Source organism: Enhydra lutris, unplaced genomic scaffold (genome assembly GCF_002288905.1).
Source record: "Enhydra lutris kenyoni isolate GAN:26980312 unplaced genomic scaffold, ASM228890v2 scaffoldscaffold85, whole genome shotgun sequence".
NCBI classification, from domain to species: domain Eukaryota; kingdom Metazoa; phylum Chordata; class Mammalia; order Carnivora; family Mustelidae; genus Enhydra; species Enhydra lutris.
This window is the reverse complement of record NW_019154169.1, coordinates 8586840-8601858: the sequence shown is the minus strand read 5'-3', so window position 1 is coordinate 8601858 and position 15019 is coordinate 8586840. Positions and strand designations below refer to the sequence as shown.

The following is a 15019-nucleotide window of genomic DNA, read 5'->3' as shown; positions in this document are numbered from 1 at the left end:
ACAGACACACAAGAGCCAAGTCAAATGCTAAACCCTCCAACTCAATTCACAGGTTTCTGACATACAGGAAAGAGCTCGCCAATGGCAGCCACAGCGCACAGTGAAGGCAAAGCCCGTAAAGGAGACGGTACTTCGTCATCAAGGTAAAGTACCCCCAAAGTGACTGACCCCCATCACCGAGGGCAAAGCTAGAGTCCTGAACAACCAAGGAAACAGCCCTCAAAATCAGAGCCTCCGAACCCAGAACATATCCAAGTCCCTCACCGCCCAAAGCCGACCCCCGCAAAAGTGATTCGCTCCCATCATTTAAAGCTAATACAGATCGCGCAAGAACCAAGAAAGATATCCCTCAAAAGGTTGAGAGCCCCCAGCCCCGGGGCAAAAAATCATATTCCCAGTTACCCAGAGGAGAGCGCCCTAGAGAGGATGAGACCTCCCCAAACCCCCTGGCAAATCCAGACTACCTCCGGAGTAGCCTCAGAAGTCCCCCTTTTCCGCTTCCCTCCCCTGGGACCTGTCCCCTCAGTCCCGCCCGCACCAGCACCGCGGACAGCTCCCAGCTTCGCAGCCCCTCCCCAGGGCTGGGGTCCCTGCGCAGGTCCGGCCCACCCCCGCGCCGTCCGCGCCCCTCCTTTCCGCGGCCTCAGCGGGCGAGCACGCGCTCGAGCCCCCTCCCCCGCATGCCTCGGCGGGGACGCGCGTCAGCCCCCTCCTCTGGGCGCCCCGGGGACCTGAAGTGGCGGCGGCGTTGGCGGAGCGTCCCTGCGGCGGGCGGGCTCTCGCCCCTCCACTGCGACGGCGGTGGCAGCAGCGGTGGCGACCGCTGAGACTCTCGCGGACGCGCGCCCCCGCCCCCGCCCCCGCCCCCGCGCCGCGGCAGCGCGCCCGCCCGCGCGCGCCCCCTGCCTGCCTCCGTGCCCGCCTCCTTGCCCGGCCTCAGCTGGCGGGGCGGGGGCGGGGGCGGGGGCGGGGGGGGGGGCGCGGGTAGTGAAGGAGGATTCAGCACCTCCCTAAAGCATGGGGGGTGGGGGGTGGTTCTGCGCCATTATTGCTACTTGGTCCAGAAAAATCTCATAGGAGGGAGAAGGAGCTCCTGGACCTAATGGAAGGGCAGGAGGGAGGGGGACCCTGGGACCTGGGCTACCTCAGCTTTGTGAAGTACGGGATGGGGTGGACTCCTAAACCATCTCTAATGAGAAGGGACTCAGATTCCTGGCTATCTCAGGAATATAGATACCGGATATGGGAGGGGTCCTAGAACATTTCATAAGATGTTCTGCCAGATGGACTTATAAAATGGGACTGCCAGAATAATCTCCTTGGGAAGGAGGGAGACAGGGTGTTCCTAGGCCTATCTCTAATGGGCTTGAGTCCCAGACCTAATGGGCTTGAGTTATGTGGAGGTGGGCGGTATGGTGGCCCTTGTCCATTTCATATGTGGAGAGAACCATTTCCTGTGGCGGGTCACCATGGAGGGTGTCAAACTATCTTTAATAGGAAGAATTGGAGCCTGTTTCTGAGCCATCTTTGGGGGAAACTTAGGCACTGGATCGTTATGAAGGGGGGTGGTGATGATCCTGGGTAGACGGATGAGGCCGGGATCATCTCTGGGGGTTACGAAAATGTTCCCTGGGCCATCTCTAATGGGACGTTCTTTTATGTGGTCCAGAACAGTTTCTATGGAATGCAGGGGAAAGGTGGGGGGGGGGGGGGTAGCATGCCTCCTGAACCGTCTCTAATGGGGAAGAAATCCTGAGCCATCTCAGGATTTGGGGAGATCCTTCCAGATGTGTAGGTCATCTCTAAAGGGGTAAAGCTTGATTCCTAGACACTTTTAAAGGGGTGAAGGCTTGTTTCTGGACCGTCTCTAACCGAAGTTGCGCTCTGGGCAGCTGGTCTACCCACGCCGACCCTGCCCGTCTCTCAATACTCTCCCCAGCAAGGAGGTTCTCACAAATCTCCTGAGAGAAAGGTGAGATCACCGCACGTTCCCGCGGACGCGTAGGCGTGAACGTACGCCGTTGCTAGGGGCGCCCAGGGCCCCTCCCTCTTCCCGCGGCGAGACAGGAGGCGGGGGTTGCGGAGCTTGCGCACTGAGGCTGGAACCCGTGCGCCTCCTAGCGGCTCCAAATGAACATCACTCCACGACCCACTTAGACGGGGCGTCCCCGCCCCAGGAGCCTCAGCTCTGGAGCACTTCCCTCCCTAGGAAAGAAGTCATTGGCCCCGCACAGCTGGAGGTCCTACCTCATGGCAGTCTCGGAGGAAATGCTGCAGCCCAAGTTGGTCGTGTAGCTTCTGCATCCATTGCTGGGCCCGTAGTTGGTTTTCTTGGCTCCTGGGGATGGGGAGAGAGGGGCTGGGGCAAGCCTGGGGGTGGGGGTGGGGGGACACTGGTGGAGGACTGTGCGGGCATTGGGCTTGTCAGGGCTAGGAACCGGGGGCATATGTAACTGTGAGAAAGAGGAAAAAGTAAGGTGGGGATGGGGGGATAGGGAAAGACACATTGGTGAGGGCAGAGCCAGGGATGAGCCAGAGAGGGGCAGAGGGAGACAGAGAGAGCAAGAGAGAGGGAGAGAGAGAATGGGAGAGACAGACAGAGACCTGGAAAGAAATACAGACACTGAGAAAGAGTGACAGAGACACAAGCCCAGAGAGATAAGAGATTTGCAGAGTAGCGATACCAAGAGACAGTAACTTAGAAATCAAGAGACATCTAGAGAGAAAAAAGAGAACAGGAGGGGGAGACAGACTCAGAGAGAGAGAGAGAGAGAGAGAGAGAGGTGCAGAGGCCTGCAGAGAGACAGATAAACACACAGACACAAGACCAGAGACAGGGAGAAACAGACCTCAAGAGGAAGTGATTGATAGAGACCCCCAGACAGACAAAGAGAAGGAAACCCAGGGAGAGAAAACAATAAGAAAGAAGTGCATCAGGGTAGTGCCAGACAGACAGAGAGACCAAGAGCAGTAAACAAGGAGAGAGAAGAAGGCAGACGGAGGGAAAGTGACAGAGTCGGGGCAGGGACAACAGGGAGAGGAAAAGGCAGAGAGGTGGCAAGATGATACCGGTAAAACACAGCTAGCCAGACGGGAGGGTACAGCAGAGCTGGAGAAAGGGAAAAGAGTGGGGCACAGGCAAAGAGGGTGGGCAGGTGCACTGGCAAGCAGGGTCAGACCTTTGGCCTGAGTGAACTGGCCCGGCTGGACCCAAGCCCCGCCACCCCGGAGCCAGCAAGGACCGCAGCCCCAGGCAGCCTGGCCTCCTGCCCACAGTACAAAGTGCCCAAGAGTCCTGGTGGAGGGAGCTGGGGACATCCCATTTTCCTTTGCCTTGAACAAGCCATTCCCACCTCAGGCCCTTGGCCCTGGCTGCTCCCACAGCTGGGAAAGCTCTTCCCGCCTCCCATCATCTACTTAAATACCACCTTCTTAGTGAGGCCCCTCCTGATTGCTCTCCAACACTTATGGCTTTCTTTTCTTCTTTAATTTTCTCTCTCACACTTAGCAGTGCTACTATATATTACTTATTTGTCTTGTCTGTCTTCCCCACTAGGATGCCATTCCACCAGGGCAGGAATCTCTGTCTGTTTTGGTCACAGATGTATCCTCAATGCCTAGATAAAGAGCCTTGCACACATCAGGTGCTCAGTTTACATTTCTTGAATGAACAAACGAATGAATGAATGAATGAATGAATGAGACATAAGGCAGAGGGAAAGAGAGATGACAGAAGCTAAGGCAAAGTGTTTGGAAAGACAGAGAAAAGAGCAGAAGAGAGCACAGAGTCTGAAAGAGGCAGATGGAGGGAGAGAAAAACAGGGAGAGGCACGGAAGGAAATGGAGACACAGAGATATACAGATAAATGGAGGCAAAGAGGGAGAGAGGTCACCAAACACCAGGGGCACAGCTGGAAGGAGGAACAGGACAAACCAGAGACAAACAAGCAAAATACTAATTCCCTTCTGCCCAGACTCAGCTCAGGAGCCAGGAAATAGGAAATGCCTCTGAAATTGAACTGACATAATTCCCTCCAGGTCTTTACCAGCCATCTTGCAAGCATCAGTTCTAGGAATGAGGAAAATCCCTCTTTTCCGGGAGGATGGAGGACAAGAAAACAACAGTGGTCACATCCTTCATATCCAGGCTGGGTCACTTCCTGGCTGTGACCTTGGGTAAGTCAGTTCCCCTAACTGAGCCCCTAGACTGCTGGAGAAAGGGAAGAGAGTAGGGCACACACAGGAAGGGGCCAGGTTCCAGGTCGGGGAGACATGTGGAGGGACTAAGTGACTGGCCCTCAATCTCCAGGGTTGAGGGGTAGCGCTGGGACTAGCATCTGAGCCGCAGCCTCCAGCGAATGGATGTTTTTTGACTTCCAGAGGGTAGGAAACCTGTCTCTAGACAGACAAACGGCGGCCTGGGAGTGAAGGGGGCAGGGATTGGGACTGTCTCTGTTCCTGCTATGTTCCCAGCCTCACCCAGCACAAGCTTAGGGCAGATGGCCCCCTCGGGCCTCCCACAACCCTCTGTATTTCTTCCATCCCAGTCCTGACCATTCCAGGCCGTCCTTGTCAGACAGCATGTGAGCTCTGTGAGGGCAGGAATCGTGTGCTGTCCTGGTCACTGCTGCATGCCCAGAATTGGCCCCCACAGGGCCTGGAACAGGGTATGGACTCAGTACCTGTTTAATTAGCTGAATAAATAATAGAATGAAAGGAGCAATTAATGACAGGAAAGGAAGGAAGGAAGAGGAATCACAGAATGAGCAGTCCTCCAGGCTTCACCTCTTCATTCTGCAGAGCCTGGCATACAGCAGGTACTCAAGAAATGTGGGGTAGGGCGCCTGGGGGGCTCAGTGGGTTAAGCATCTGCTTTAGGCTCAGGTCATAATGCTGGGATCCTGGGATGGAGCCCCACATCAGGGCTCCCTGCTCAGCAGGGAGTCAGCTTCTCCCTCTGTCCCTCCCCTCTGCTCATGCTCTTTTTCCTTCTCACTCTCTCTCAAATAAATAAATTAAATCTTAATTTAAAAAAAGGGGGGTAAAGGAAGGACAGGTCTAGGCCTGGCACTGGGAACCCCAGCTCACAAGTTTACACCCTCAGGACCAGACTCCCCATGAAAGTTCCCCTTAGAAAATTCCAGCCTTGATGAATTTAGGGGAAAAGGACCCCTAAGCCCCAGACAGAGGAAGGGCTGGGGTCTCCGGGCTGTGGATGGTGGTGGAAAGTCCAGGCATGTTTTCCATCAGGATGGAAGGACAGAAAGAGGGGCACTGGGCCGTCGTTGACTCACCCCAAGAGTCAGAAACAGCGATGATGATAGAAATCAGCCTGAAAGAGGCCCTATGAGAGGCTCTACTTGAGGGCTGGGATTTGGGCAGGGAGGCCAGTAGGGAGTAGTGTTTTGCTTGGAGCCTAGAAGAGTGCCTGGCACACAGTGGCTATTCAGTAAATGTCTTTGCCTAATTAGTGCAAGGACAGACAAGAGACAGGGCAGTGGTGAGACAGATGGTGGCTGTAACATGCGAAGGAGGCATGAAAGGGACACAGAAACACACGCGCTCTGTGTGCTTCCAAGGGAACAGGGCCTCTGGGGCCTGCCCGAGGAGCTCAGTCACCGTTTCCGAAAACCCAGCACACCAGGGCGCGGCATCCCATCTGGAAAGCTAGAACAGAACCTGTGTCTAGCCTTTAGCTGCTGGATCTGGGGACCAGCACAGCAGGGGGTGGGCATCTAAGAAAAGAAGGTCACATTTTCACCACCTGTCGAGCTACGCGGGGCTGAGGGCCGGCTTGGCAGAAAAACTTCCCTGTATATCCCAAAAAGGGTTTCCCACCACCAGTTAGTCACCTTTTCACAAAACATCAAGTTACATCAAATCTAAGCCAGCATGGAATTAAAGGGACACTGGAGAGAGGGCAGAGAAGCGGAAATGCAGATGGAAAGGTGAGGAGCCCTGACTGCTCCCTCCCTCCCCTGTGCCCCCAACCAGGGACCTACTTCTCCAGCAGCCGGGTCACAGCCTCCTGGGCCTGCTCCCCGTAGACGTTGCCCTGTCTCAGGAGGCCCTCGGCCGCCTGCACGGCCACCTGCATCTTTTGCTGGTTCAGCTCCATCGTGGTGAGAAAATCCCGGTGTCTCTTGAGCGCCTCCTCCACTGTCTCCACGGTGCCCGGGAGCTCTGGACCCGACAGTGCCATCTCCTGGGGAGAGGGGAGGGGGGAGAGGGAGAGGTGGTGCTCAGGTCAGCCCTGCTCAGTTCCAGGACTTGGGAGATGCTGCCAGCCTGGCGTGCCACCTCCCTCTGTCTTCCCCACCTTGCTCACCGTGCTCTAGCATCAAACCTGCCAGACAGGATCCCACCTCCGGGCCTTTGCCCATGCCAGGCCCTCTGCCTGGCAGTCCCTCCCTCCAGATATCCCCCCAGCTTGGCTCCTTCACTTTCTTCCCCAAAATACCACCCTCCACCCCAGCCAGATCCCCTCATCCTGCTTTATTATTTTTCATAGCGTACACCTAACATATTATGTTTGTATGCATTTACTTGTTCATCCTCTTCTCCCCGCTACACACACACACACACACACACACACTAGAAGGCCAGCTGTATGAAGGTGGGATTTTGTGTTTTGTTTCCTAAGACTAGTACCTGGCACAGAGGAAGCATTCGGTAAAGATTTAGTTAATCCATGAAGTCTGAACTGGGTGCTGGGTGACCTCAAGGAAGTTTTTTCCCTCTCAGAGGTTAGTTTTCTAACTGGTAAAAGAGGGGGTTCAGAGAGGTTCTCTTAAGGCCCCCTCCGCTCCCATATTCAGTAGCCTAAGAATTCCAGGGGCTCCCTGTCTGCCCCCCCAGATAATCCTCAAACTGGGTGAGCTTTCTCTGAGATAACCAGCATAGGTGGTCACCCTTTCTAAAATGATGTCTAAAGCTTGTGGGTACTCTTGGACAATCTGAGAACAGGATGTTCTACCTTGTCCAAATCCTCAAACTTGCTTCCCATCCCAGAATGACCTCCAGCCAGATCAGCTGTTCCCAGATACCCACAGCACCTTGCTTGATTTCTTAAACCATACACAGTTGGTTCCCCTCTGCAGAAAGCATGCAAATTGCTTTCCCCAAAGGTAAGATTATCTGCTCATTTGGGCACCCACAACCACATAATCCACAATCAACTGCTAATACGGATAACCTCTGAGCCTGAATTACCTATTTCCATAATCTTGATTCTCCATCATCCACCCCAAGATCTTTGAAGTCCTTTAACCATCACCAATCAACCTGGCGATCTTATTTCCTTCCAGACAATTCACAAACCCAGGGAAGTCACTGCACTGTGTATCCAAGTGCTTTACTCACTTGGGATAGTCCACAAACTGTCAGCCAGCCGCCTGGGATAACACACCAGTCTGCCCATCATAATCCTCAAATCCTGTTACGCACACGCCCGCACGTGTTCACACTGGCTGATCCACAAACCAGCCATCCGTCCCAGATACCCTCCCCATGCCCGCGGACCTCGGAGCCACGAACCCGATGACCACTGCAAACACCGCTCCGTACATCTCCCTGTCGCTGCGACCCCCCGCGGCCTCAAGCCCCCACCGCGCGAACCCCGAGGCGGCCACCTGGTTGTGGAGCACCGCGCAAGCCTGGCGCAGGTCGCGCAGAAAGAGCTGGTAGACGTGTGCCTGCACCAGGGCCTCCCTGCGTGCCTCCCACAAGCCGAGCAGCTTGTGCCAGCCAAGTTCCAGGTGTGGGAGCCACTCGTCGAGCGCCAGGCCCGGGCCCAGCTCGGCGCCATCCGCCGCCAGCAGGGCCTCGCTGGCTGCCACGATGCGCGCGTAGTCCTCCTCGCGCTGGTCCACTTCCTCCTTGAGCGCAGCGTGGCGAGCCAGCAGCGCATCCGCCTCTTCCAGGCTGCCCGGCAGGGGCCCCTCGACGCCGCCCGCCGCCTCCTGGGCGCGCACCAGCCAGTCCAAGAAAGCGTCCAGGTCGTGCAGGAAGCGCTGCAGGCGCCCAGCCGCGGCCACCGCCTCGCCGCACGCCTGAGCCGCGCTGGCCAGCGCTCCCCACTCAGCGCCCAGTTCTTCCGCACCCTGGTGCAGCCGCGCCGCCTGAGCCGGGAAGCGCACGGCCAGCAGGGCGGCCTCCTCCTGGAGGGCCGCTTGGCGGGGCTCCAGCGCTTGTAGGGCAGCCTCCAGGCCGCTCAGGCGCCACTGCAGGGCGCCGCCCGCTCTGGGCGCGCTCTCCACCGCCCTCCGCTTCTCGCGCACCTGGGCGCGCACTTCGGCCACCTCCAACACGTGGTTCTCCACCAGCAGTACGGCGCTCATTTCCTCTTTGCGCTGTTCCACCAGCTCCACGATGCGGTTCCACCTGCCCGGGGCGGGGAGGAGGGTAAGAAGGGCGGCTTGAGGAGGACGGGGACTCCTCCCGGGCCTGGGGGACCCACGGACCTGGGATAGAACCGGGCCACTGTGTGACTTTGGAAAGTCACTTTATCTCGCAGAGCCTCGACTTCTGCCTGTGTAAAATAAAACCCTACAAGGCACACTTGCTTAGAGCAGCAGTTCTCAAAATGTAATCTGAGCGAGGTCAAAACCATCTTTATAATAGTGCTAAGATGCTATTTGCCTTTTCTCTCCTATTCTGTCCCCAGAGTCCAGTGTAATTCTCAGAGGTAGCATGGCCAGGAATGAACGCAGGAGCACACCCCAGAGCTCAGCTGCCTTCTCAACCAGAGAGCAAAGAGATCTGCAAAAATGCAACACAAAGCCACTCTTCTCACTATATTTTTTGTGTTGAAAAGTAGTTATTTTTCATTTAAAAAAAACACACCAAAAACATTAGTGACATTAACATCTTGGGTTTATGATTGTGATTTTATTTTTTTATTTCTATTTTTTTTTCAGGAAGGCATATGTTTATTAAATCTTATCTAGCCAGGCATATGATTGTGATTTTTTAAAAAAGATTTTATTTATTTGACGGAGAGCGACAGCGAGAGAGGAAACACAAGCAGGGGAAATGGGAAAGGAAGAAGCAGGCTCTCCGCTGATCAGGGAGCCCAATGCCAGACTTGATCCCAGGACCCTGGGATCATGACCTGAGCTGAAGGCAGATGCTTAACCACTGAGCCACCCAGGCGCCCCATGATTGTGATTTTAAAATGACTTAATAGTTTTACATTTCTCAGTATCAGTTTACAACATAGTAAATATTGATAGATACAACCCACAAAAACAAGCTCTTTGGGGTTCCTAACAGTGTTTAAGAGGGATGTTGAGCCCAGAGTGTAAGACGTGCTGGCTTACAACATCAGATACGATACTAGGTCCAGCAAATAGAAAATGAGCATGTCCCATGAGCCAGGGGCTGAGGATCAAACCGTGGAAGGGCAAATGTATTCTATAGCAAAATAAGTTAATGGGGGAAAAATTATGTATTGCTCTGTGCCCTCGGGCAAGTGATGATACTTCTCTGGTTCTCAGTTCCCCTTCATAGGCTGTGTGTGGTCCAAGCTGGACTGCCTGGAGTCAAAGCTGACCTGTCTGCCCTTTGGTAAGTAATCCTCCCTATGCCTCAGTTTCCCTATCAGTAAAATGGACGCAATCATAGCACAGCACCTACCTCATGGGTGTTGTGAGAGTCCAATGAATTATGATATATGAAGTGGGTCAAACAGGACTTGTGCTCTACTTGTGCAACCACAATTTGGGGGAGCATATCAAACTCTTTTCTGCCTCAGCTGTGCTCCCTGCCTGAAATGCTCTGTACCCTCCAGTCCCTTCCTGTGTGTGGCTGGCTCCTTCTCATCCCCTTTGAGGGCCCTGCTCAAAATGTCATGGCTGACCACAAGATCTAAAATCACCTCCAGGCCCCTGGTTATGTTCTATCAGGTCACAAGAATTCTCTAAGGATCTTGTTCATTTATTAGTTTATTTGTTCACTGTCTCTCTGTCCCCTCCAGAATGGACATGCCACAGGGCAGAGATCAGGACTCTGAAATCAGAAGAACCCAAGTTCAGGGGCGCCTGGGTGGTTCAAATGGTTAAGTGTCTGACTCTTGATTTTGGCTCAGGTCATGGTCTCAGGGTGATGGACTGAGCCCCGCATTGGGCTCTGTGCTAGGGACGGAGCCTGCTTACGATTCTCTCTCTCCCTCCACCCTGTCTCGTGCTCTCTCTCTCTTAAAAAAAAAAGAAAAGAGGGGCGCTTACATGGCTCAGTGGGTTAAGCCTCTGCCTTTGGCTCGGGTCATGATCTCAGGGTCCTGGGATCGAGCCCCGCATCAGGCTCTCTGCTCAGCAGGGAGCCTGCTTCCCCCCTCTCTCTGCCTGCCTCTCTGCCTACTTGTGATCTCTTGTCTGTCAAATAAATAAATAAAATATTTTTAAAAAAAGAAAAAGAAGGGACGCCTGGGTGGCTCAGTCAGTTGAGCCACTGCCTTCAGCTCAGGTCATGATCCCAGCGTCCTGAGATCAAGTCCCGCATCGGGCTCCTTGCTCAGCAGGGAGCCTGCTTCTCTGCCTCTGCCTGCCACTCTGCCTGCTTGTGTGTGTGCGCACTCACGCGCGCTCTCTCTCTAACAAATAAATAAATAAATAAAATCTTAAAAAAAGGAAAAAAAAGGACCCAAGTTCAAGCTCTGCTTTGGCCAGATTCACCATGTGACCTTGGGCAAATTATTTCCTTCTGATCCACACTTTCCTCATCTGGAAAATGGGGATAATGTCCATTTCAGTGAGTGTTTAATGATATGTGGCTAAAGCACTTGGCCTATACCTTTACTAAGCAGCAAATCGTTATTGTTATTATCATTTAAGGCCCTGATGCTTTGAGATTGCCAAGAGTAGAGAGGTTTTAAAATCCCTGGTTACTGGAATGTTACAGCACAGTAGTTAAAAATAGTCTTTGGAGTCAGACAAATTCAACTTCACATCCCGGCTTGAGCCTGTAATTTGCTGTGTGACATCAGGCCAGTGTCTTCACATCTCTGAGCCCCTGCTTCCCCCTCTCTAACATGGGGCAATTTGTGCCCCATAGGGTTGCTGAGAAGACTCAGTCTAAGTGCTCAAGAGCCTGGCTGCGGATTCAGACAGACCTGTCATCGCAGGTCGCTGAGCAGCAGTTCTCAAAATGCATCGCAGGTTTCACTCCTGCTTATCGGCTTGAGTAATCAGGTTACGGATTTCACCTCCCTGGATCGGTGTCTTCATCTAAGAACCCTACCCACGTTGGAAGCTGGTTAGTGTTCTAGAGAGAAAGATACTACTTCGTTACCATTTTTAAAGAGTTCTGAATGCTGGAAACTTTACTATGGAAATTGGGATATTGGAAGATAAAACCAGGCACATGAAGTGCTTAGAAAAATTCCTGGCAGAGAGTAGATCCTCAGTGAGTCGTTTCTATACAAGTAAACTAATAACCCACTAAAACATATTATATCCTCATTTTATCACATCATCACTAACACCGGGTATTACCATGTTCCCCCAAGATTTTGCTGATTTCCTAGGTAGTCATTACCACCTCAGGGAGTCGAAATTGCACATTCTTGATTTCTGACAGTTGAGTAAATGAGGAAAAGAATGATGGAAAGAACAGGTAAGGACTGGTGTGAGACCCCAGGCCCCGCCTACCTGCTGTTAAGGTGGTCCTGGCAGGAGCGCACCTCATCTGAACTGGGGTGGCCTCCTTCCACCAGCTCCTGGACTGTGTGGTTCACATCCAGGACACGGCCCATCAGACTGTTCATCTCCTGGTCCAGACTCTCAAATCTGTAGGAGGAAGATGGTCCTGCTCAGGTAGGCCTGGACCCCGGGGACCTGCCCACTTCTTGGCCTTCTTCTGCATTTCCTTCTAACTCTTAGCTAACTCCCTTAGCTTTCCTTCCCACCTTGCCTGGGCCATCCCATCCATCTGCACAGTCTCAGTTCTCATGACCCTGGTCTCATGACCCCCACATCTCTCTCTGCAGCCTCAACTTCGTTCCTTTGGAATATGTCTGCAACCTCAAAGCTGCCGGACTCCTCCACGGGGCTCCTCCCAGCCACTGTGACTCAAACCAGCATCAGTACCTTCCCCCAAATTTGGTTTTCCCCTGGGTCCCCATCTCAGGGGCAGCCCCACCATCCCCGAGGCCACAGCTCTGGGTCCTGTTTTGGACAATGGCCCTCCCCAAACTCTTCACCCCCATGGCCTCTCCACTTGGCCTCCTCGCCTGGTCCAGTCCTGTCCCCTCCCACCCGGGGCCCCACCTGAGGCCCCTTTTTGGGCTCCCAGCCACCATTCTCAACTGCTCCAACACACCCTCTACGTGGCACCCGGGGAGATCTTTTTAAAGCTGAGCATAGCCCTCCCCCTTTTAAAACAGTGCCCAAAACTGTGGCTTGGATAATTGCGGGCACAATAAGGATAGGGACCAGGCCTCTGTGTCAGTGATGGCCAGCACAAGACCTAGAACACAGCGACAGCTCAGTAAGTATCAAGTGAACGAATGAATGGATGAATAAAAGGGATCTACCACTAATTTCTCATTTACTAAGTCAGCCACAGAGGAGTCAGTAAGTCACATATCAAGTATCAAGGGGTGGCTAAGTGCTATGAAGAAACATCAAGCAGGGTAATGATGGAAGAGAAGGTGACAGGGTTGAGCTACTTCATGAGCTAGGGAGGTGACAACTATGCAGGAATTGTGGCAGTCCCAGGGGAGGGGCCAGGCTGGGGTGTCTCCGGAGAAGCTTCAGTTAACTTCCCGTCAGGTGAATATAAGCCTCATAATAATAGCAAACGCCCCGGAAATGCTCCCTGCACCCTAGCATTTGCGAAGTGTCCTACAAGTACTCATTACATGTCACCCGCGAGGTGGGGACTACCATCCTTCCCCTGGAACCCCCAGCTGAGCGGAAGTGAGAACTGCTGAACCAAGGAAGGCAAGACTGCGTGAACCGAGGAAGGGGCCCCCTCTCGCAAAGTCCCACGAGGGCGTGCTCACCGGTGCTGCACCACTTCGACGTCGTCGAGCGAATCGGGCACGCGCATGGCCAGCAGCCATTGCTCCTTCTCCCCGATCCACAGCTCGCACGCGTGCACTTCGCCAAACATGCGGTAGACGGCCAGGGCGTCCCGCAGCCACTGGCGCCGCAGCGCGGCCACCTCGGTCACCTCGGCGAACAACTGCTCCGCCTCCACCACGCGCACCTGCAGTGCCACCACCAGCGGCCCGGCGCCGCTGGCGCCCCCCAGGGTCGCCAACTGACGCCGCAGGCCGCCTACGGGCCCGCGATGCGCCTCCACCTCCCCAGTGAGCGCGCGGTGCTGACGGGCCAGGCGGCGACTGGACGCCTCGTCGTGGCCGAAGTCGCCCGCGGCTGCGAGGCGGTAGGCGTCGCGAAGCCAGTCCAGGAGCCCGTCAAGGTCAGCGCCGAACTGGTGCAGTGCCCGCGCCTCCTGCAGCCGCCGCTCGCGCCGCGCCGCCGCCTCTTCCAGCCGCTGCCAGCGCCGCCGGGCGCTCGCCGCGCGCTCCGCCAGGCCCGCCAGATGCACCGTCTCGGCGCCCCGGCCCACGGGGCCGCCAGCAGCAGCCAGCTCCTCGCCGCGCCGCAGGGCCTGCTGCAGCAGCGCCCGCCGCCCGCCTAGCTCGCCCTGCAGAATCTTGTGCTGTGCTAGGAGGCGCGCGGTGCTGGACAGGTCGTGCGCGCCGCCCGCCGTGCCCCCCGCGCCCGCTGCCCCGCCGCCGCCACCGCAGCCCGCTGCCTCGAGGAGGCGCTCCTTGTCGCGGGCCCAGCTCTCCGCCTCCTCCAGCTCCTGCAGCAGCGCCCACAGGCTCCGCGAGGCCTCTAGCTCCGCGCGCCGTCGCGCCGCCTGGTCCCGCAGCTCCGCCAGACAGCCATGCACGTGGTTCACGCGGTTGCAGATGACCTGCGGGTCGCAGGGCTGGTAGCCTGGGCCGGGAGAAGGTGAGGATCACCGGTTACGCACGGGCCAGGGGGCGCCCGAGAGCCACCTGCCCTGTCCTTGTCCAGACAGGGTTCATCAGGTGCCAGGGTGCGCGTCCCCTCCCCCAAGCAGTCTTTCGGGACACGCTCTTTGGAGCAGGCGCCTTCTCCGATTCCCCGAGGCTTCTCTGCTTCCCCTATCCCAGACCTGACCCCTCTGCCTGTGCCTACCCCCCACGTGCATCCTGGCACTGACCCCTGTGGTCTATCATTGCCTGTATGTTACCCTCACAGGACTGGGAGCCCCATGAGGGCAGGGCCCGAGGCTGTCTCCGTCACACTGTGTCCCCACCATTGCCCAGCACTGGGTGGAGCCCAGAGCAGTACCTAATTAAAATGGTGACTTATTACTGATTGAATGATGGGTGGAAACTGAGATTCAGAGAATCCTAGAATCTGTATGTTTTAGGGTAAATTATGTTTCCTTCAGGACTGGACCAAATGAGACATCTCTATTCTTTTTATTTTTGTTTTAAGTAATCTCTACACCCAACATGGGGCTTGAACTTACAACCTGGAGATCAAGAGTTGCATGCTTGACCCTCTGAGCCAGCCAGGCAATTGGAAACGTCTCTGTTCTTAAACCACCTTCTGGGTTCCCCCTCTCATCCTCTGTTGCCTTATCTCTTAACTCCAAGGATGACCTGAACTCCCTTTTTTCTCCAAATAGTTTGCCTTCCTCCCACACCTCTGGTTTGTGATGAGAGAATTGTGAAATTAACTTAATGGCTCATAGGCAGCATTCCTTTAATGGAATAGAATAGAATGGATAGAAAATATCAGGATGTCACACACAGGACAAGGTGAAGCATTGTTTCACAAAACCTTTTTGCCTGTGTGTGCATGCGTGTGTGTGAACTCTGGGTCAGGAGGTAAACGTATTTCTTACTGGGTCAAAACACTGTAAGAGACACTGCCCTAGATGGACCGCGCCATTTCTGGAATTCTGGACATTCAGTGAAATTGACCTGAATACCAAGGCATCCAACTGAGTTATCAACAGCAACAGGCAT

General features: G+C 54.8%; 1 protein-coding gene across 1 annotated transcript in view; it reads right to left on the bottom strand.

The window, feature by feature from the left end:
- The window catches only part of LOC111161403 (spectrin beta, non-erythrocytic 4), a 68708-nt gene that overhangs the window by 29775 nt on the left and 23914 nt on the right, over nt 1-15019 (bottom strand). The window contains exons 13-17 of the mRNA XM_022525019.1: nt 13004-13952; nt 11649-11786; nt 7632-8382; nt 6003-6205; nt 2248-2338 (exon numbers count right to left, since the gene is read on the bottom strand). Coding sequence (XP_022380727.1) covers nt 2248-2338; nt 6003-6205; nt 7632-8382; nt 11649-11786; nt 13004-13952 — 2132 coding nt within the window. The remainder of the gene's footprint in view (nt 1-2247; nt 2339-6002; nt 6206-7631; nt 8383-11648; nt 11787-13003; nt 13953-15019) is intronic.